The sequence below is a fragment of the Xyrauchen texanus genome, chromosome 47 (genome assembly GCF_025860055.1).
Source record: "Xyrauchen texanus isolate HMW12.3.18 chromosome 47, RBS_HiC_50CHRs, whole genome shotgun sequence".
Taxonomy (NCBI): Eukaryota; Metazoa; Chordata; class Actinopteri; order Cypriniformes; family Catostomidae; genus Xyrauchen; species Xyrauchen texanus.
The window spans coordinates 19,721,494-19,745,344 of record NC_068322.1 but is presented as its reverse complement, the minus strand read 5'-3'; the positions used below and the strand labels follow the sequence as shown (position 1 = coordinate 19,745,344).

The 23,851-nt window shown below is 44.1% G+C and overlaps 1 protein-coding gene across 1 annotated transcript in view; it reads left to right on the top strand.

The window, feature by feature from the left end:
- Positions 1-3,293, top strand: part of LOC127639169 (thyrotropin-releasing hormone-degrading ectoenzyme-like) — a 156,628-nt gene extending 153,335 nt beyond the window's left edge. The window contains exon 20 of the mRNA XM_052121047.1: positions 2,780-3,293. Coding sequence (XP_051977007.1) covers positions 2,780-2,923 — 144 coding nt within the window. The 3' untranslated portion in view covers positions 2,924-3,293. The remainder of the gene's footprint in view (positions 1-2,779) is intronic.
- Positions 3,294-23,851: the final 20,558 nt, after the last annotated feature.

Here is a 23,851-nt window from a genome sequence, read left to right as displayed (position 1 = left end):
GGGGGTTAACACAGGGATAGCATAATTTTCTGTTGTGCAATGGTGATGAGTGACCACAATATGGTGCCCTTGGCTTAATTTTGGCAGCTGGATTACATGCAGTGACGCAGTGGAGGGCGACTTTTGTTCCCACGTTACTGCGGCTGATTGAGTGGCAATGAATTATGTTTTTGCCTTGTATTACACAAGAATGTGTAAGGTGGGCACTGTAATGTATCTAAAGCAGGTAACTCAACCTCATGTTTTCATCCCTGGCATTTTGAGCAGGGAGGAGTGTGTGAACTTGGGAGAAATTGGAAACGGATTGGCCTATCACAATGGTCCCAGCATTCATAATGGGGGGGACAATGTGTGGTTCTTGCAACAATGTACTTAACGAATACTTGTGCTTTCTTGTACACTTAGTTGTGCTACATAACACTTGGTTGTGGGGATAGAGGGAAAATAATTTTAAGAGTTCTTAATGCTCATACTACACACTCATACCCCAACAGAAAGGGAGGGGTGACTGAGACACTCATTAAATTCAGAAATCTCGAGTCATGGTGAACAGTGGAATTGACTCGATGTCTAAAGGGCAGACAAGGGAGCAACGGTTTGACAAAGTGAGCAACGGAGGGTTTGTATGCCCCAATTTCATCAGCTGAATGGGGGCTTGCCCTCCGTTTCACAATGGACATGTCATGTCTATGGACATGTCTTTGGCTAGCCGGAAGACCATGGTCCTCTGAACAGTGCAGATCCAATCTCCAAACACTCGCTTGTGATGGGAACATGCAGGGGGTAAGAGTTTGTCAGCCACGATTCATAGGAGGCACTGAAAATGTGCACAGAAAGCAATCAGCTTCTCTTCCTGCAAGAACGCCACACAGCAGTAGCACTCCATATATAGCATGGAAACCATAAGAACAATCACCTTTGTTCACAAAGACAGTAGGACTTGAACTAAATCTAGGCTCTGTCAGATTTTCACAGCACACATTATTAAGTAACTCCCTTCTCATTTGGTTGGCTCGAGAAGCATAATGCTTAAACTGTTGTGATAAACCAAGATCAAAGTAAAGTTCACTGACAACAGTGCAGCTGGGCACAGATAAAAGAGAGATCAACAATGCTACAAAATTAGCTTTGTCTTTTTCAGACAAGCTCAGCAAATGCTGGACAAAATGGTCAAGAATTTCATAATTGTTGAGACATCCTTCACCAATTCCAGTGAGATGGAACGGTCACATCCCCACTATCTTCTGCTAAGGAAGAGTCAAATATGCTATGGTCTTTTACAGTGCCTGGGGATTAACCAAGAGAAGTCGAAGAACTCGTATTTGGTGTCACAGAGGTAGACAATAGGCCATATGACACAGGAGGTACAGGAGACACATGGGGGGTGTAAAAGACTGACGCTGACCTGCACGTTCTTATGACAGTCTGGAGTACTAGAAAATCTGAAAGGCCAGCAATCTGTAACTGGCACTATTTGATTGGACTTTCCAGTAGTCTGACAAGTATGAAAATATTTTTTTAAACCTAGCCATGTCTAGCTTTAGCTTAGACCTGCACATGATCCAATCATGCATTTTCATTACCCCAGTATGACTAGACCAGCAACTCCCTAAAAAAGATAGCTTTAAATCTGATTCTTTGAATCTGCAAAGGACTATGGTCTTGGCCTTAAATTCAGGAGAACACTCTTCGTGTGAACTCCACTTTCTACCAAGCAAGCCATCTTTGAGGAAATATTGTGAGGATGAATCATACAATTTTCCTCATGTACCACTAGAGAACAAATCCTGAGTGTCATCAGATAGTTGCACTTTGATTAGGTATTCACACAGGACCTCAAAACGTGAAGACAATGACCAAAAACCATAAGAATTATCAAAATCAGCATGAACAGAATCTTTCACGTTAGTCTCAGATGTTACAGAAACATTTACATCAACAGTCCATGTGGCTGCACTACACTGACTTTGTCTGCACATTCACTCCTTGACTGTAAATAAGACACATCAGGATTCTTAAAATTTTCAACAGAACATTTTGGCACATCAATAGTTTTGGATTTACCTACATCACTATTTGAAAACACAGCACAAGCAGGACATAATTCAGGAAATGTCTTTGTGCATTCATTATTGGGAGTCACATAATCACCATCAACAAATAAATTGGTGTACATGTATAGGGCTTCAGGCCTTGTGACCACCTGTATATTCCCATGGTGTCAGCTCTGATGCAGCGTTGAAGTAAACTACGAAAGGGAACAGATTTATTTTTTAAGTACGATCAGTGGTACATTTAACATGGATAATTATCATGGAACATGTGTTAACTCTTTTACATCTCATGACCCAAGCTATTGTGAATCTTTTTTGTAACTAATTTAAATCAATTGAGATTTTTGATATGATTTTTAATGCCTGTAATTGGTGGTGGAGGTGAGCAGGTCTTTTTTTCAGACAGATACCCAAGTTCTTTTTCCTTCCAGAAAAACAACAACACAGATAATTCTGTTATTTAAATGCAAGGTGTTGTTATCTGCTAAATTACATGTCAGGCATTTGCATCTAAATGCATTGAATATGCTGCCACTGTTTAACTATCTGATATGAGGGTGCTGGGGGGACTTCACTTCCACACACAAACACAGAACTACCTACTGTACATCAGATGTATCAGACTCACTAAATTCAAGGATCATTTTAAATGCCAGTCTGGAGAATACCTTGAATTCATAACTATGTTAATCATTTCTGTGTTTGTTGTTTGTTCTTCTCCTCAGCTGAAAGACTTTATCCAAACCAGTGGAGGAGGGATGTCACCTGCATTCGCTCGAGCCGTTGAGATCGTTCAAGCTAATGTAAAATGGCATACACTGTACGAGCTACAGTTCTACCAATGGCTGCGGAAAGCTCCTGATGGTTAACATAACATCAAGTATGGAAAACTCTATAAACATGGAAGCTCTATCAGACTTTTAGAGGCCATTGATTTGAGGAGACTCGAGAAATATAAAAATTATAATAAAATAAAACAAATTTATAGACCATGAGAATCTGCAAGATTTAGCTTATATTTTCCTGCAGCGAATCCAAGAGAAAAAGAGTGCCGCCCTGCTGCCCAGCTTCACTCTCTGAAGACTGCTGCTGTCCTGAGGCCAAAGACTCTTTTAAAAGCTAAATTGAAGTAATATGCTCCTCTATGCTTACCTTGCATTATACAACATTGTTTTTGACTGTTATATTTTGTACAATATCAAATGAGGCCATATCTGCCACATCAAACATTTAAATAAAGATGACTACGAGTAAAGAGTGTATCTGTCATTTGAAATGACAGGCAGTTTACAGAAGAACAACGAACCCTATTAATGGTTGATGCTGTTTGAAGTTTCTTAAATCTCAGCTTTATAAGGTTAATAAAAGATTGCTACAATAGTGACAAATGAAGACTATATGAGTTGATAGCAATTATGCCTATACGGTACATATATTTATGTTATATACTATAAATATGCATATTTATACACATTTTTTTTTTCTGAAACATAATACTAAGTAATTTTCACTTTTGTTTACATTTAGTTATTGTTTACAGTTACAATTATTTTTATGTTTGTTTGGTTGTTTATTTAGCATATTAATAAAGTCTCTTTGCAGATGTATTATTTCAGGAGATATATAACAATTTAACTTAAACTAAAAGCCAAAAAAAAAGGTGCAATCAGTGCCTTTTCTACCTCAGTCTCAGATTAGAATGAATGGCAGTGCCTTAAATAAACCTGTTACATGAGTTGTGTCTGATTTGTCAAACATGTCAGATACTGTGTGGTTTATAAGAATGATTTTCTAATACATTAAACACAAGCATGTGCAAAAGAGTTCAAGAAGCTTAAATCTACAGAAGAAACCACAAATATGAAGAACATCAGCACCGTTTAGACTCTGGTCCTAAAAGCATTGCAAGCTTAAGTTGATCATATAGCGACCATTGGCACCAACTACAAACTACTTTAGGTAACCCCCGAATATTTAAACCATGATCAATGGAAACATAAATGCTTTACGCTGCAAACCTCCCTTGGACCTGGGCATTACAGAAACAGCACTTGGATGGTTTGACTCGTTAGTAAAATGTGTAATAAATATATTTTTCCATAAAAAAGAAAAGCGTATTGGCTCACACATGAACGTGAAAATGCTTATCATTGTAAATGAACCATGGTAAATATGTATTTAAATTAATAGGTGTCATTAATTTTACTTTCATTAAGTTACTATGAAAATTGTTAACACTTTATAATTAATAAACTAATACATACATTATATGCAATAAACTGTTAAGGATTGTATAGCTAATATGAGTGTAGTCACACGTTATCTAGTATTACCATAGAGCCTACATAAGAATTAAACAAAACAGTTATTTGTTTTATTTGTGTACTATAATGTGCTTTTCTGTGTATAGTGAAATTATTATCCTACTTAGAAATATAAATTGAAATTATTTGATATCACTATAAACAGGCACCACCGACAGCAGCAAAAGGCGAACAAAAAAAGATGACACAGTTGTCCAGCATTTACGAAGTGCATAAAAATTGAACACTTGTGCAATAACAATGTCTTTTATAACGTAACGTGTATATATATATATATATATATATATATATATATATATATATATATATATATATATATATATACACACACACAATATACTTATATTTTAAATATAAACATACACAGTATTTACGTTTAGCAGGGAAATAAACTTACAGAGGTGCTTGTGCTTCAGCATTACATGCTGGAAATGTCCCAGCCCTTAATGAAACAGCAAATGTCAGCAAATATACAATCAAGTCTGAAATGAACATTCTGATTGGTCGATCAGCTTAGTCGGACTGTCTGTCTTGCTAGTGCCATCAGTTGCACTCCCGCCTCCCACAGCTCCGTGCGCGTTTAGAGAGAAACTCTGTACACTTTTAAAATAAATTAAATATCACAATTCACTCAACGGTGCTGCAGCATCACGTTAGTAGATTGAAAAAGTTCCGGGTCAAAAGCCTACTCGCTGTTCTGGTGGCCATACGTATTATCCAATATTTTAGGTGGGCATACACAAAATCCTAAAAAGATATGTGGGCATAAGGTGTATACCTGTGTATGCCCTAGACTACACTCTGACCTATTATTAAGGCACCTTGTTTCTCCTCATGCGCACCAGCCGATGCACATCCGAGCACTCACGAGAACTGTAATGTAACAGTAAGGTTAGTAGCCAATTTATGCTTACTTCACACCAATAACAGCAGGAATAGTATATAGTGATTTATTAAGCATATTGAATGTGTGCAAATCATCACAGTGAGCATTAAGCAAACTAAACGTTTAGAAATACATTAAATCAAAAAGGCAATTCAAGGTTAAAACTCTGCAAAGTACACTGGGCCAATTCTGGTTAGTATCTCTCTAGCCTGAGCCTATCCCTTCAGCCCGCTTCTGTCTTAAGGCCGAAACATACTTAACATCTCGGGTTACTTGTTATCTGTAACCTCTGTTCCCTGATAAAAGCGGAACGAGATGCTGCGCTGATTTAGCACTTTGGGAACAACTTTATAGGTGTGACCAGCTGTGAATATGTGTGCAAAACGTCAATTAAATTGACTAGAATTTATAGCCTCTGCTGGTGACATCATTGGATGCACCTGTAGCAGGGCTATAAATAGATGCATCACAGGTGCACCGTCAGGTATTTTGTCTGAAGAGCAGTCCTGGGGCATCCCAGTGTGGCAATGAAGCGCAGCATCTCATTCCGCTTTTTCAGGGAACAGGGGTTACAGTTAAGTAACCCGAGACGTTCCCTATCCAAAGGCTACATTTTGATGCTACGCTGATTTAGCACTTTGGGAACGAGTGTACCCACATCAGCGCAATGTGGATGTCCGGACCCCTTACGGTTGTGTACTTTTGCTAACAAGAGCGCGAGAGGTCTCACACATGATCTTGTGATGTAGACTCAAGGACATAAGATTGGCATGAACATCCAAACTATAGAATCATACAGTATGAATGTATGCAGAGAGGACCAGCCCGCCGCATTACAAACATGTTGCAGAGGGACACCTCTAGACAACGCTTTACAGGAGGCGACCCCTCTGGTAGAGTGAACCCTGAGCCCTACTGGCAAAGCTTGACCATGCGCCTCATAGGCCAGGGCAATAGCATCCCTCACCCAATGCGATATTGTCTGCTTGGTGGGTCCACCCCTTGTTGCGGCCCCCATGGGAAATGGATAGTTCCCCTGACTTACGAGGTTCAAGAGTTGATGACTCTAGAGGTTCAAAGGAGGTCTCAACCAGACCCTCAAGGACTATTGTTAAGTCCCATGAAGGGATCCTGGTCCGAGCAGGAGGTCTCAATCGAATGGCTCCACGGCCGAAGCGAGCGAGCAGAGGATGTCTCCCCAACGGCATCCCGTCAGTCAAGGTGTGGCAAGCCAATAGAGCAACCACGTAAACACTGAGAGTAGCGGGGCATGTGCCTGCTAATAATTTTCCTGCAGAAAGTCAGAACTGAAGCAATCTGGCAGTTAACTGGATCTGAAATATGTGCAGTTTATTGGCATAACTTCTAGTAGAGGGAGCCTTAGCGCTCAGAATGGTCTCGATGACTTCAGGTGAAAGCCCAGTGTCCCTCAGTTGGTACCCTTCAGGGGCCAAATATGAAGGTTCCACAGTTCGGGCCGGAGATGAGGTATCGTCCCCTGCCCCTGAGACAGAAGGTCCCTCCTGTCCGGAATCGCCCGAGGCGAGCCGTCGAGGATAGACATTATCTCCGAGAACCATACACTGTTCAGCAAACGCGGCGCTATCAGTAAGAGGCAAGACCCTTGCTGGCGAACTCTGGCCAGGACTCCCGGGAGCAGAGAAACCAGAGGAAACCCATATAGGCGCAATCTGGGCCATGTATGTGCCACCGCGTCTAGACCCAGGGGGTCTGGGTGTCTCAGAGAGAAGTAGAGGGGACATTGCGCTGTCTGTTGGGAGGTGAAGAGGTCCACTTCTGCTCTGTAAAATCTCAACCAGATTTGTTCCACTACCACAGGGTTGAGTTTCCACTCCCCCGTCGATATTTTATGTCTGGACAGTAAATCTGCTCCCATTCAGGCATCCAGGTTAATCAGGCATCCAAGCTGCTCTGATTAACAGGAGCTTGCCCTGGGCCATGCCAGTCTGTTCAGCTGGTGTGAACATAGACCTCCTTGATGGTTTATGTAAGAGACTACCGCTGTGTTGTCCACCCGCACCAAGACATTGCAGCCTCTGGAGGAAGTATTTCAGGGCCAGACAGCCATCAACTCGAGACAGTTAATATAACAATCGAGCTGATGACCCTCCCATTCCACTTGAGCTGGACGACCAATTAAGACCGCTACCCAGCCCGTCAAGGAGGCGTCTGTCGTTAGCAACCTGTGACAGCAAGACGCACATAGAGTGGGACCCAAAGTGAGGAACCGGGGTCTGAATCACATAGAAAGGGTATGTAGCACGTGGCGCATAACACTTATTAGCCTAGGGGATTGGCCCTTGGTTGAAATCCCCTGGCTTTGAGCCACAACTGAAATGGTCTCATGTGAAAAAAGGCCCAAAGGGATCACTGCAGATGCAGTTGCCATGATACCAAGTAGTCGTTGATACTGACAAACGCCCTCTGAGTGATTCAAGCCTCGAAAGTCTACAATCGGACGCAACCCCCCATCCTTCTTTGGGACCAGGAAATATCTGCTGTAGTAACCTGACTCTCTCTCTGGAAGGGGAACATGTTCTATGGCCCCTTTGACCAAGAGATTTTTTAGTTCTTTCCACAGTAGACATGCTTGTCCCGGTAGTGGGAACCATGCTGTTGAAACGGCTAACAAATTTGTACTGTTCTTGTGACCCACATAGAAATACCTGGCAGTAGTTTCCATGCTGCCAGGTTCTCCGAGATGGGTATCGATTCTGACACTTCCTGTTGAGGTGATGTCGAGTGTCCCATGTCCCATTCCTGGACTACGGCAGGAAGCTACGGAACACCTAACATTTCGCTGGAAACCGCTAACTCCCAAAAGCACCAGAGGCGGCGAGAATGGAGCGGTTTCGTGGGGGTATCGGGAGGGTACAGGTGGATGTTTCACACGAGCCGTCCCAATGGGGGGGCTACCCCCACAAGGCTGGGCACAAAACCGTCAGGGTTTTTTCTTTTAGAAATAACTGCCCTGAGGTCTTGCTTTGGGGGCTGCTGAGGGTGACAAACTGGCCCCCAGTCTTTACAAGGGGAGCACGATTCGCCACGCTTTGTTTTGGAGCCTCCCGTCTAGAAGGACAGGGGCGGGGCTGGGTGGCCAACGGCCCCTCCCCTGAGTGCAGCGAAGAAGGAATTGCCCAAAGGCTTTTTGCCTCCTGGAACCTGGTGATAACTACATTCATAGCGTCACCAAATAAGCCAGAAGGCGAAACCGGGGCATCGAGAAGGAAAACTTTGTCCTTATCTCTGATGCCCGACAGGTTGAGCCATAAGTGTCTCTCCGTGCTGACTAAAGCAGACATAGACCGGCCAATGGTGTGAGCCGTCTGTTTGGTCGTGCGGAGAGACAGATCCATGGCTCGACGAAGCTCAGAGAAAGCCTCTTTGCCGACTGTGGTGCCCACACTCAGGTCCTTCAACAGATCAGCCTGCTACGCCTGTAACACTGACATGGTGTGCAGCACCAGCCTGACCTGCTGTCTGATAAGTCTTCCTCACAAGCGTGGAGGTGGTCCTGCATGGCTTTGTGGGGAGTGTGGGTCTCTTTAGAGATGATGCCAAGCCAGGTGAGAGATAACCCGCAAGTGTCTCTTCTACCGGCGGCATCACTGAATACCTCCGTGCCTCGGCACCCACGATAGTCGAATATGTCGACGTCGAGGGCACAAAGATACGGTAAGTATAAGGTTTCCTTCATGAACGAGAGAGCTTGTCATGGAGGTCATCAAAGAAAGGAAGGGACTGATATAGCATTCCTTTCCCTTCCCTTCCCTTCCCTTTTTTTTTGGCCACCAGACAGAAATCTGTCTTTTAGTTTGGAGCATTTGGGGGTCTCTTGTTCGTGTGGCCAGTCTAAATGTAGCCTGGCCACAGCCCGAGTAACCACCTCGAGTAATCCCTCAGCCGTTTTATTATTGTGCGTGGAAGGTTCAGAGGTTCAGCGCCCCCCTCGTGAACCGAAGAGAATCCGAAGCGCGCTTCAGACTTACGAGAAGCTTTGCTTTGTTTCTCAGTCATTCTTTTTCTTTTTCTTTTTTTTTTAAAGAACAGAGAAAGAGAAAGGTTTCTGCCCACTGCCCAACAATTCTAACTCCTAACAGTGGAAATTAGAAAGTTCTGACAGTCAAGAAGCACAACACACACAGAATGATCTGAAGACAAAAGATCTGATGAGTCACCTGTGACACATCTATTTATAACCCTGCTACAGGTGCATCCAATGATGTCACCAGCAGGGGCTATAAATTCTAGTCAATTTCATTGATGTGTTGCACACATATTCACAGCTAAAGTTGTTCCCAAAGCGCTAAGTCAGCACAGCACCAAAGTGTAGCTTTTTGATAGAGAACACAAGTATGCAAATGTAGACGCGAGCACTTGGCCAACTTATGGCCAATGTGTTTTGCATTTAAAATTTAAATTCAGCCTAAATGTTTATTTTATCCTATGATAACCATTATTTTTCACAAATTCATATAACCATCTTATTATAATAAATGTAAAATAAATAACTTGAATGACTTTGCACGAAGAAACTTTATTTACATTTCACAAACAATTGTGGAATGAGGATCATTTTAAACATTTACAAAAACATTTACAATTTACTGTATAATACATATAGATAAAATCAGTTAGCCCTTCTGCATAATAAATAAGTATAAAAGACAAATTCACAATCAGATTGTTGTAAATAATCTTTAAATTCAGTGATATTTAAATCAATTAATTGAATTGAGTTATATTTAAATAAAGCACATTTTGTGAATTCAGAATATACTGTATGTTAAGTATTTAATTAAAATGAAATGAGTATGAACTAAAAATAATTTAGTAGACCTCAACACAGTGAATATGTTCTAAACAATACAGTTTGGAAAAAGTCAAAACAACTAGATTTCTTTGGGCATTAAACTCATTTTATACTTAGCAAACAAAAACATTTAAATAATATAAAACATCTCTTTAAAACAAACTATATATATATATATATATATATATATATATATATATATATATATATATATATATATATATATATATATATATATATATATATATATATTTTTTTTTTTTTTTTTTTTTGTAAAACAGCAAATGTCCTGGTCATTGTGCAACATGTCTTTCCACATCTTCATCTGTTTAATTATTTGTGGGTGTTTTTCTCTGCTGTACCTGTAAAGATCAAATAATACAGTACAATCAGTTATTAATAAAATCAACATAGTCTAACTGAATGCAAACTTAATTAAATAAAATTTATTCAGAGGTAGACCCATTTTTGTATTATTATTTATTTATTAATTTTTTTCGTGTCTTGTCAACACCTGTATGGTGTTTGGCTATTCACAATGCCATTTCAATGTTCATCTTGTTTGGATCTTTGAAGAGCCCAAATATACGAGGATATCATGACATCAAATTATTTTAAAAAAGATTTAGGGAGAAAAATGGGAACTGTTTGAAATAAAAAAGTATTTGTTGTAGGATATTCATTTTAACAGATTCAATCCTACCTACTAATGATAACGGAAGACCGCTCCAACGCTGAAGATATACTTTAATGCGGTTTAATTTTGTAAAATTTTCTTTGTGCAATGACTTGAATGAGTTTGATATATGAACCCCTAAGTAACAGAACCCTGTGGAAGACATGTGAAAAGGGAGCATAGCTGAAGGGAATTCTTTTGCCAATTTATTTATGGGAAAAAACTCACTTTTAGCCAAGTTCAACTTGTATCCTGAAATAAAGCTGAACTCATTCAACAGATACATTATTATTCATAGTTAAGTGGGTATAAAACATATAACAAGAGATCGTCTGCATATAATGAGACACAATGTTCTCTTCCTCCTCTATGTATACCTGAAAACACTGAGGTCATCTTCAAGACTATAGAGAGAGGCTCTGTAGCCAGAGCAAAAAGAAGAGGTGAAAGTGGGCATCCCTGACGCATGCCACAAGAAAGAGAGAAATAAGGAGATGTTTCAGAGTTAGTTTTTACACAAGCTGAGGGAGTGGAATATAGTAAACGAATTCATGAGATTAGTTTAGATCCGAATCCAAATTTCTGTAAATCCATGAATAAATAATCCCACTCCACACGGTCAAAAGCCTTCTCTGTGTCTAGTGAGATTTCTGGACTTGATGATCTAGATGGAGTAAGAATTATATTCAGAAGCCTCCGTATATTGGATGACAACTGGCGGCCCAGTATAAAACCAGTTTGATCATCTGATATAATGGATGGAAGATGAGCCTTCTAGTAATTTTACAACATTATTAATTAGGCTAAGGGGTCTGTAGCTGCCACAAAGTCTAGGGTCTTTGTTCTTCTTTAAGATTAAGGAAATCAAAGCTTGGTTTAAGGATGACGATAGGAAACCTTGATCTAGGGAATGATGTATAGTATGACATTCTAACTATATAATGAACTATATAATGTATAGTTCTAATAATAAGGGGGATAACTGGGTGGAAAACGTTTTTAAAAATTCCATAGGGAAGCCATCAGGACCAGGAGATTTGTTGTTTTTAATGGTTAGAATGCAAGATGCTGTCTCCTCCAAGCTAAGAGGCTCATCTAGGCAACTGTCTATATCTGGGTTTATCTTAGGTAATTCTAATTGAGAGAGGAATGAATGAATAGTATCAATGTCCGAGCAGGCTTTTGATTTGTAAAGATTAGAGTAGAAAGAGGAGAACTCTTGAGTTTATTTTAACTGGATCCGTAACAAGGTTATTTGAAGAGTCATAGACCTGTGAGATTAATTGAGAAGAACTTTGATGTCTGAGCTGAGATGCTAAGAGATGGCTAGCTCTATCTCCATGCTCATAAAAGTTTGCTCTTGTGCATTTTAGCAGAAACTCAACCTTGTTGGTTGTCAATAAATCAAATTCAGTTTGTAATTTTAGCCGCTGTGTCACCAGATCAGGGTGTGGTAACCTGGCATTCAACGTATCTATCTCTAAAATTTTGTCAATGAGTTTATGATCTTTTATTTTCCTGGATTTGATCCAATATGCATTAAAAGAAATGAATGGAGATACCGATTCTGATCAGGGGTCTACACACCCCAACCGATCCATTAGAGATGAGAAGGACCTAGACATAGACGTAGGGGCTGATGACTTGGGCTGCGAGCGGTCCAAATTTGGGTTGATCGTGCAATTAAGATTTCTGCCTAATATAAGTCGGTGAGTGTCCAAATTTGGAAGGTGGGAGAAGAGTGCAGTAATAAAAGCAGGGTTATTGCAATTAGGAGCATAAACGCTAGCTAATATGACAGGTGTCTGGTATAGAATTCCAGATACTATTACATAACGCCCACCAGGATCAGAGATTACATTGTGTGAGACAAACTTTATCCGTTTGTGTATTAAAATAGCAGTGCCTCTAGATTTACTGTTAAAGTTTGAATGAAAAGCTTGACCAATCCATGGCTTACGTAGTCTAATCTGATCATTAATCCTGAGGTGAGTCTCCTGTAGAAAACCAATATCTGTAAATAGGTTCTTTAAATGCGAGAACACCCTTGATCTTTTAATTTGACCACCTAGCCCCCTCACATTCCATGTAACAAGTGTGATATTGTGACCAGCTAGCCCCTCTGTGTTTGCTTTAGGATTAATCATTTATGTTGTTGTGGAGGTAAGATAAAAATAAATAAAAAAGGTCTGAGACATATGAGTCAAGGAGATGAGGAAAAAGAACCCTATTCTAACAACTCTGATGCTCGTCTTTTTGAACATGATGAGAAGCCATAACATCAATTTACACAACTGATTAATCACATAAAACTGTCAGCTTCTAAAGCTTAGATATACACCCAAAACAGCAATCAAAACTTGAAAACTTGAATTCAAAATAAAAATAATAATTTTAGGAAGTTAAATTTGGCAAAATGTGTAAAAGACCCATCACAAAATGGCATTGTCAACAGGGACCAGTTGTTATAACATACTGTACATAATCATAAACCGAATAGCATAATTAACATGTAACCCATAAGATATATATTTTGGGGATGTATGGACAGAATCAAATTAAAGCAGAGGTACTCGTGGTGTGATAGTCTGATTTGCCCTTAGCTCAATTATAATAAAATAAAATGAAAGCTTAATACAGTCTTTCAATTATTTACAGCAGCTTATACCTGTCGAATTCACCATCTCGGGCCAAAAATGCGCCAATATTAGTCCACGGCTTAATTAAGGAACTTCTGATGAAAAAACGACTCCGCTGCTTGAGAGAAATCGAAGATCCGCAGTTACAGCTGACTCAGAGGCGAGCAGGGTACAGCACCCCAAAATGTATTCCTTGCTTGTAAAATAGGCTATTGATCTTATTGAAAGCCACACGTTTCCTCGCCAGCTCTGTGCTGAAATCCTCGTACATTTTGATTTTGTGGCCCTTGTAAGAAATGTCTTTATGAGATTTAGCCCAACTCATGACAGCTTTCTTAACAATACATCAGTGAAATCTGATGATCAGCGGACGCAGAGTTTCCCCTGTATGGGGTTTGGGCCTCAGACTACGATGAGAACGATCCAGCTTCGGTGTCTCTGCAAGGGAGTTGCCGAGAATTTCAGAGAGCAGGTTGGTCATAAACTCCCTTGCATTCTTTCCTTCAATGCCCTCAGGTAGGCCTACCACTCATATGTTATTGTCAAGATCCCCTGTTGTCTGCCCCGTGTTTCACTTGTCACCTGTTATAAACTACACTTCCCATAATTCCCTGCCCTCATCACTGCCCATGCACTTCATTGTTCTCACCTGCATGTCGTTTAGTCATCATTGTTTTTGTGTATTTAAACCATGTCTGTTCTCTAGTCATCGTTGGTCATTGAATGTAGATGTTTGGATGTGTTTGTTACTGTGATTTGTTATCCTTGGTCTCCGTAGATGTTAATCCTGCCTATTTACTCTTTGGATGTTTTGCCTGTTTACTCTATAGATGTTTTTTGTGTTTTTGTTTAATATCGTGGACGTTTTATTTGTTCCAGTCTTGTGTATCTTCATCAGTTTCAATAAAAACCACATTTAGATCCTCACCCCTCATCTGCCCTCGTCTGCCTTCATAACAGAATGACCGACCAAGATGGATCTAGTGGTTCAACAGGCGAATTATAAACTTCTCTGCCTCAAACAAGAGGACCGTCCAGTGGAGGATCACATCCACGACTTCCTGGAGCTGGCGGAGGTCCCAGAATACTCTCTGGTGGTGTTCTTCAGGGCTAATCTGAACAGTTTGCTCAAGGAGCGGTTGCCACCGGCGACTTGCCACTGGACGCTCCTTGAATTCGTGGAGGAGACTCTACTAGTCTGTGGCTCGCCGTTCACTGTGGGCGTAGTTGAAGAGGGCCCTACCTCTCCTCCCACAGTGGTCACCCCCCGGTCTTCCATGGCTCGTCCCTTCATGCCTGCCACGGCCAACGAGCCAACGCCCACGCCTGCCTCGGCCAAAGAGCCAGCGTTTCCAGCTTCGTCTGCCCGGAGGAGGAGGAGGAGAAGAGGAAAGGCTTCTGCTCCCCAGTCTCCGCCTGCCACGGTCAGCAAGCTAGAACCCACGCCTGCCACGGTCAGCGAGCCAGAGCCCACGCCTGCCACGGTCAGCGAGCCAGAGCCCACGCCTGCCTCGGCCAAAGAGCCAGCGTTGTCAGCCTCGTCCGCCCAGAGGAGGAGGAGAAGAGGAAAGACTTCTACTCTCCAGCCTCCGCCTTCCACGGCTCCGTCCACAGAACCTCCCATGGCTCTCCCTCCAATGTTCAGGGAACCAGAGCTCATGCATGCCACGATCAACAAATCAACGCCTGTAGCCTCGACCGTCAGTGAGCCAGCGCCTGTAGCCTCGACCGTCCCAGAGCCAGTGCCTGTAGCTTCGACCGTCCCAGAGCCAGTGCCTGTAGCCTCGACCGTCCCAGAGCAAGAGCCTGTAGCCTTGACCGTCCCAGAGCCAGCGCCTGTAGCCTGGTCCGTCCCAGAGCCAGCGCATCTCGAGCCTCCCAGGGCTCCGCCTCTCGAGCCACCCATGGCTCTGCCTCTCGAGACTTCCACGGCTCCGCCCCTTGAGCCATCCACGGCTTCAACCCCAGAGCCTTCCAGGGCTCCGCCTCCAGAGCCTTCCAGGGCTCCGTGTCCAGAGCCTTCCACGGCTTCAACCCCAGAGCCTCCCACGGCTCCGCCTTCCACGACTCCGCCTTCCACGGCTGCACCTCCTGAGCCTCCCACGGCTCCGCCTCCTGAGCCTTCCATGGCTCTGCCACCTGAGTCTTCCATGGCGCCGCCCTCCATGGCTCCGCCACCTGCAACTTCCATGGCTCCGCCTACCACGGCTCCGTCCTCGGACTTTTCCATGGCTGTGGCCCTGTGGCAGACTCCCAGATCTCCTGTACCTGTCCTGTGGCCGACTCCCAGGCCTCCTGAACTTGTCCTGTGGCCAACTCCCAGGCCTCCAGACACAGACCCTACCCTGTGGCTGGCTCCCAGGCCTCCTGAACCTGTCCTTGCCCTGTGGCCGACACTCAGGCCTCCTGAACATGTCCCTGTCCTGTGGCCACCTCCCAGGCCACCTGAACTAGTCCCCGTCTTGTGGCCCTCTTGGACTGCCTGTCTGCCCCTTGTGCCCCCGTGGACTGCCTGCTTGCCCTTTGTGCCCCCTTGGACTGTCTGTTTGCCCCTTGTGCCCTCCTTGGTCTGCCTGCCCCCCTCCCTCACTCCTTGGACAATTTTGTTTTTGTTTTTTGTGGGCATTTTTCTTTCCTTTTTAGGAGCGTCTGGAATCCGCTCCTTAGAGGGGGGATTATGTCACGATCCCCTGTTGTCTGCCTCGTGTTTCACTTGTCACCTGTTATAAACTACACTTCCCATAATTCCCTGCCCTCATCACTGCCCATGCACTTCATTGTTCTCACCTGCATGTCGTTTAGTCATCATTGTGTTTGTGTATTTAAACCCTGTTTGTTCTCCAGTCATTGTCGGTCGTTGAATGTAGATGTTTGGATGTGTTTGTTACTGTGATTTGTTATCCTTGGTCTCCGTAGATGTTAATCCTGCCTATTTACTCTTTGGATGTTTTGCCTGTTTACTCTTTGGATGTTTTTCATGTTTTTGTTTTATTTTCCCATCGTGGACGCTTTTATTTGTTCCAGTCTTGTGTGTCTTCATCAGTTTCAATAAAAACCGCATTTAGATCCTCACCCCTCGTTTGACTTCATAACAGTTATGGCATTCGAGCGAGATATCAGATCTTCTACGTTAACTTTAAGCGCCTTGTTTTCCATTTCCATGCTTGTCAGTTTTGATTGAAGAGCGTTTACATCATGTTCGAGCTGAGTTATTTGGTCGCTATGTTCTGAGAGACCCGTTTCCGTCTCGCTGATGGTTGTTGCTTGTGTTGTCAGAGTTGCACCAATGATTCGATTGAAGACCCAATTGGTTCCAAAGAGCTGTTTAAAAGTGCAATGAACTCCCCAGTCATGTTTTTTCTGAATTTTTCGAGCTCCTTGATTAAAGACTCGATTGTGAGCTTTGTTGATGCGGGCTCAATATCCACCATCTTGCTACTTTCTTGACCGGCCTGCCCATGTTGATTTGCTCATTTTGAGCGAAAGTTGCGAAGGCGGGTTGTTTATAAAATCCAAAAGGAATGTAATGAATTCTTCCTCATCATCCTTATCAGAGTGTTTCTCGTCTAAGTTTCAGTGTGGTGCATCATGCTCAAATCCCACCACTTTCAAAATGAATCGCTAAGCTAAGCTAATCGTTTGCAGGACTGATGAGTGAAGATAAAGCACTCTTTGGCTATAAAGAGTTTCTGCTAAATCAATACACTAAAAATTAAATGCACATAAATGCTTAGCCAAACTGTTTCTTTTAAATTAAGAAAATTCTTTAATACTTTTTAATAATATAAATTGATGTGCTATTGTTTCATCTGCATTCAACAGCACAAGCATAACACACATCTCCCACTATAAGCTCAGGTACAATGAGTGAGAGAGAACATGAATGAAATCATATGTTCCATGATGAACACTCAAAAAAGCACACAAATAAGCATTTACATATCAAATATCAAAGAAATACATACAAGGCTGAATCCAGCTTCTTCTTCAAGCTTCCTGGCTATGTTTAGACTACAGGCAAATCTTTTTTGCCTGCAGTCTGCGCCGTTTTACTTTTTTCTCAAATCAGATCTTTTCAGGCAGACTGTCTGCACAATTAATTGCAAATTTGGGTGTTCAGACATAACCAACCTATCTGCATGGGTTGCTTTGGTAATGACGTAGGCATACGCACGTGACTTCCTTGTGCTAACACAAGGAAGAAGTTGTCTTCAAAATGAGTAACACCCACATGCAGGAGAATGGGAACAGTCTAGTGGGTAATATGTCCTTTTCTCAATGGCTGGCCTACCACAAAGTGGATCCGGTGCACATTGGGGCGAGCAATTGGCTGCAGGTGGAGCTGGCGGCAGAGTGTCAAGGAGGGTAGAGACTGCGAGGGAGATGGATACAGAAGAAACAGTCACAGTGGTGCTGAAGGGTGAATGGATGTTTGGTGAGTAGGTAACAGTGCCCCAAGAATCATGCCACTGTCCAAATCACTGAGATCACATTTTCCACATTCTGATGGTTGATGTGAACATTAACTGAAACTCCTGACCCGTCTCTGCATGATTTTATGCACTGCACTGCTGCCACATGATTGGCTGATTAGATAATTGCATGGATGATTGTTGGTGCCAGATGGGCTGGTTTGAGAATTTCTGTAACTGCTGATCTCCTGGGATTTTCACACACAACAGTCTCTAGAATTTACTCCAAATGGTCCCAAAGACTAAAAAACATCCAGTGAGAGGCAGTTCGGCAGATGGAAATACCTTGTTGATGAGAGACCTACACAATATAAGTCAGGTGGTTTTTATGTTGTGGCTGATCGGTGTGTATATATATATATATATATATATATATATATTAGGAAAGCCTAAAAAATTACTTTATAACATTATTTTTAGCTTATGCAAAACTCATAATCACAATGCTTGGTTGAATCCAGGGTGTTGCTAAGCAGTTAGAGTGTGTTAGCTGGTTACTAGATAATTATTTTGCCAAAGCAGAGTATAAGGTAATTTTGAGCTACTGCATTGTAAGTAGAGTTCAGGATGTTAATCTTGAAGCGTCTTTCATCACGACATTCAGCATGTGACTGCTATCAAGACAGCAAAATGAGTTAATTATGATATTGTGTCTGCCTTGTTTCATCCTTATTCCCATTACATGGCATACTTTCCATATTTCTTTGATCCTTTTTGACAGTTAAGGATTGAAAACACATTTTCTTGTGCATCTATTTTGTGTTTATTTATTTACATCAGCAGGTTGACGGTTCATTTTCCAGAGCAGAAGCTTTTTTCATAAATATATATTGATACTGTGAGGCAATTAAAGGGCATGTCCAAACTTGATTGCCTTCTGATTAGTGCCTAATAGCAAAAGCTAAATAAATCCACTTTCTTCTGATGGATTTGCTTTTCAAGCCAGGTCCCATGCAAATTTGACATGCAGAAAATTTGTGGTTAACTTATTCCATATTTGTGGCAAATGTTGTGAATTTGCAGCAAAACTTTAGCATGAACAGTTTGTCACTACTGGCTCAATATCACCCATATAGTAGGTGTAATCATGTATCATTTTAAATCTCCCTCATGGTCTTGCAATTAGAGGCCATGACTTATTGATTAACGGGGCAATAAATCATTAAACAAAGACTGCTTTACATGTTTAGTGTTCTCAGGTAAAGCAGATGTGTGGATTATATAACCCTTTTAAAGTCTGTCCAATAACACAGTGTACTGTATATTTGAAGCAACCAGGAAAATAAGTTCTCAACACTGGTGTTGATTTCTATCTGAACTATTTCACGTGAGTTAGAGGTTTAGTCCTTCCAAAGAGAAAATCAATCTTCTTCATAGAGCTTGTTTGACTCACCTGCTTTAATTTGACTTTGACTGTGAAGCACAACAGGTGAGTTGGTGGTCTGGTGACATATAAAGAGTGGATTATAGAAACGTTTTATGGATTGAGATAAATCAAAAGTTTAAGCATTAAAGAAACAAACATGATTGCTTGGCAGCAACAAATAACACTTCAAGATTAAATAAGAAAACACTCACACCTTATAAGAAAGGTAAGACACTCTGAATTTGCACTAAATATAAAAACGTACTATAGTTGCTGCTGGTATCACCTTTCACAACAGTATCTGCTGTTACTGTCTGACATACATCTTGATGTCCAGCTTAAGACCAGACTGGATAAGATTGACATCTCCTGTCCTCACTGTTCTTCCAAAACAGAACACGGACTGTTAAAGTCACACAAGTGAGTAGTGATGGGAGTTTATTACACTCTTGGACCTGCTGTACTATAGGCAAAACATTTAATAAAAATAACTTTCTTAATCAGTATCTTTGTCTCTTTCTCAACGAAAGTATCTAAACATCTTAAAAACAAGATTAACTGAGCTGAAAGGCAAACATTTCATAAAATATTTACCCTAGTTCTCTTACGAGAGGTTCTCTCGTATTGCGTAAGCTAGCTTACGCTACGGGAAAGATTCATCTTTTCTGAGATATTGAAGCCAAAAAATTATCCTTAATTTTGTATCCATTGTCAACGCAGTGCGGCAGCTGCAGACCTTGAGCGGGCTAACTAGCGAGCTCATTGGTTGCTCTGCGGCAACTGCTGCAGCCTATAGACGATCTTGGGCGAACTCGCATCCAATGAGAGGCGTCCATGCGCTCACTGCATCAAAGCCCGCCAAAAAGGGCGTGACTAGAGTGCATATAAGCGTAGTTCGTAGGCTGGAACCCTGATTTTCATCTCTTCAGCGAAGCTCTTCGCATCACTGAACCGGAAGCCGCGTCGCCGTTCGAGGGGCATCAAGCAAGCGTGGACAGCGCTCGAAGAAGCCGGCCGTCTTCGCCACCTTCAGCCGTCCTGCGAGCTACGCCATCCGGCGACGTATCCTTTTAAAAGCAAGCTAGTTCTTAAAGAACTTCACAAAAAGTACTGGCGTCTTTTTAAGATGCCTCGCTCCACTTGCGCCTCATGCCGCTCATCTCAGCACCGGAGACCGCCACATCATCTGCGCTCTCTGCCTGGGACTGGGGCATGCAGAGCTCGCCCTCGCCAGGCGGATGCGATCTCTGCGAGGAGCTGCCGATGTCGACCCTGCGGGCTCGACTCGAGCGCTCAGGACCGAAGCCGCCGCGCGCCTTCCATTCAGCCGCGCAGAAAAAAGCGCCGCTCTCAAAGGCTGCCGGAAACAGTGGTAGAAGCGATTGCCTGCGCGGAGCCCATCCCTCGAGCATCGCCTTCACCCTCCCGCCCACCGGGACGCGCAGTTGCCGCCGGCGGCTGCTCTGCTGCCATCTCGGACGAAGAAGCGGAGGATAAGGGCTGTTCCATCATGGCTTCGGACAGCGAGGAGTGGTCAGGCTCACACGCCTCCGCCTCGGCCCAGGAATCCAGCAGGACCCGCGCCGGGTCGAAGGGGAACTAACACGCCTCCTCACACAGGCCATCGACCGCCTCGGGCTCGAGTGGTCACCGCCCTTGAGCAGGCACCCAACAGACTTGGCGGCTGCTTTCTACAGAGCCGCCCGCAGCACCCGCTACCGGACCGCTCCCTTCCTGCGGAACTCCACGCCGAGCTTTCCAAATCATGGAACGCGCCTTTCTCGGCCAGGGTCCGATCCCACGTCTCCACCTCTCTTGCCGGTGGGCGGTGCCACTGAGAAGGGCTACGCTTCCATCCCTCCGGTCGAGGATGCGGTAGCAGCACACCTTTGCCCGCCCTCCGCGAGATGGCGGTCTAAACCAGTGCTCCCGTCTAAGGCCTGCAGAACAACTTCCGCCTGTGTTGGCGCGCCTATTCCGCCGCCCGGCCAAGCTGCATCTGCTCTGCACTCTATGGCCGTCCTACAGATCCTCCAAGCGGACCTTCTGCGGGAGTGGGATGAGGAAAGCAGGCATCCAGAGGCGGTTGCAGACATCGCAGTGCTACGGACCTCGCCCTCCAGCTACCAAAGCTGCAGCCCAAGCTATAGGGAAGTGCATGGCCGCGCTGACTGTGACCGAGAGACATCTGTGGCTAACGCTAGCCGACATGGGAGAAGCAGAGTGCTCTACGTTCCTCAACGCACCGCTCTCTCCATCCGGTCTCTTCGGCTCCGCGGTGAGTGGTATCATTGACCGGTTTTCAGAGGTCCAAAAGCCACACAAGCCATGAATCTCTTTCTGCCTCGTCGCGCTAGCTCCTCTGCAGGCCGCCCATGTGAGCCTCCTGCACGAGCCTCTTCACAGCGCCCAGCTCAACAAAGCCAGACTTCTCAGCGTCGACAGGGCGGCCGCCCTCGATCAGCTCAGACAGCCGCCGCAGACCGCCGCCCCAGCGGGCCTCGGACTAGAATTGCGCTGAAACCTGAACAACCGAAGTCCTCCTAGCTTTGTTGACAAAGCGACGGATCAGTCCCGCTGCGGCGGACCACCGTCAAAGCTTCAGCCCCTGTCAGTCCCCTTCCTTCAGGCTACTACAGTGGTAGATTCAGCAGCCAACAAGCCGGTGTTAGCGCCGCTTGCCTGCGCTCAAGCGCCGTTTTCACGGCGACCCAAATAAATCTGGTAAAGAGCAAGCATGCCATATGTGTAGAAAATATGCCCACAACCCAGTGTTCACCTCTACACACAAGCATTACACATCCGTGTCCATACCAGAGAGCAAACATGTCTTATGTGTAGAAAATGTGCCCACAATCCAGTGTTCACCCCTACACACAAGCATTACACATCCCGTGGCCCTATCACGGCACACTCACATAAAGCGGTTACGAACCGCTCGAGTGTTAGGGTTAATAAGCGCACCCACGAATCCGTCGCGGCGCCCATTCTCTGGCAGCTCTGTCACCACGACCAGCCTTATGTGTAGAAAATGTGCCCACAATCCAGTGTTCACCTCTACACACAAGCATTACACGTTCCGTGTCCCCATCAGAGCACACTCAAAAGCGGTTACTGAACCACTTTCGAGTGTTAGAGTCAATAAATGCGCTCACGAATACGTCGTGGCGCCCATTCTCTGCCGGCTCTGTCACACGGCCAGCAAACACTTCTCTGTATGTAAGTCCCGTGCCCGTGACTATGCTTGCGTATCACTTAACAGGCGTGACTCTTTCCCCATTCACCTCAATCGGAAGTCACTCACAGAACAGCCTGTCCATGCTGTCTGCGAGCAGTCCAGCATAAGCACAGTAAGCGCTCACACATTCTGTTCAGCTGCTGTGTGCGGCAATCAGAGCGATTTGGCCACTCACCCTCTAACATTACGCTTCAAAGCGTGGGAAGATATTCCAGGGATATCCGAATGGGTGTTAAGCACAATAAAACAGGGCTATTTGCTACAGTTCGATCGCTGTCCTCCTCGCTTCAGAGCTGGCTCGAAACTACTGTGAACACGGAAGCAGCATGCATGCTTCGTTCAGAAATAACAAACCTTCTGTGCAAAAGGGCCATAGAGAAGTGCCGCCTCCCTGAGCGAGTCGGGGTTTTACAGCCGTTATTTTCTTGTCCCCAAGAAAGGCGGCGACCTCAGACCAATATTAGATCTCAGGGTTTTGAACAAAGCGCTTGCAAAAGACCGTTCAAAATGCTTACAACCAGCAAACTCCTCGCGCGTATGTGCCAGGGGACTGGTTTATTTCTCTCGATCTGAAAGATGCATACTTTCAGATTCAGATAAATCCCGTCACAGGCCATTCTTGAGATTCAGCCTGGCGGCCAGGTTTATCAATACACCGTCCTTCCGTTCGGCCTGTCCTTAGCACCCGTACTTTCACGAAGTGCATGGGCCTGGCGCTCGCACCCCTCGCGAGTCAGGGTTTCGCGAATTCTGAACTATTTGGACGATTGGCTGATTTTGGCACAATCACATACGGAGCTTCTGTCTCACAGGACAGTTCTCCTCAGTCATCTGAACAGTTTGGGCCTTGCAGTCAATTGGACCAAGAGCTCACTACAGCCCAGTCAGACAATTTCCTTCCTTGGAATAGAACTAGACTCAGTGGCAATGGCGGCTCGCTTATCTACACAGCCGGCGCCGTGTGCAGCGACTAGCAGCGTCATTTCAGATGAACAGCCTCACACCTCTGAAGAAGTTTCAGAGAGTGCTAGGCTACATGGCCTCAGCCGCAGCAGTACTTCAACTGGGTTTACTGCGCATCGCCCGCTTCAGCATTGGCTAAACACCAGCGTCTCGCCGGGCTTGGGCCACAGGCGCCAGCCAATCAGAGTGACTCAGACCTGTATTTCAGCTCTGCAGCCCTGGACAGTGGCGAGTGGTATCAGCGGGGAGTGATGATGGGAGCTGTATCTCGCCGAAAAGTCATCTCGACAGGCGGCGTCCAACACGGGTTGGGAGCGGTCTCGCGAGAGCTCTCGGTTTTTGGCCTATGGTCAGTTCAGGAAAAGCTCCTTCACATAAATTGTCTGGAAATGATAGCGG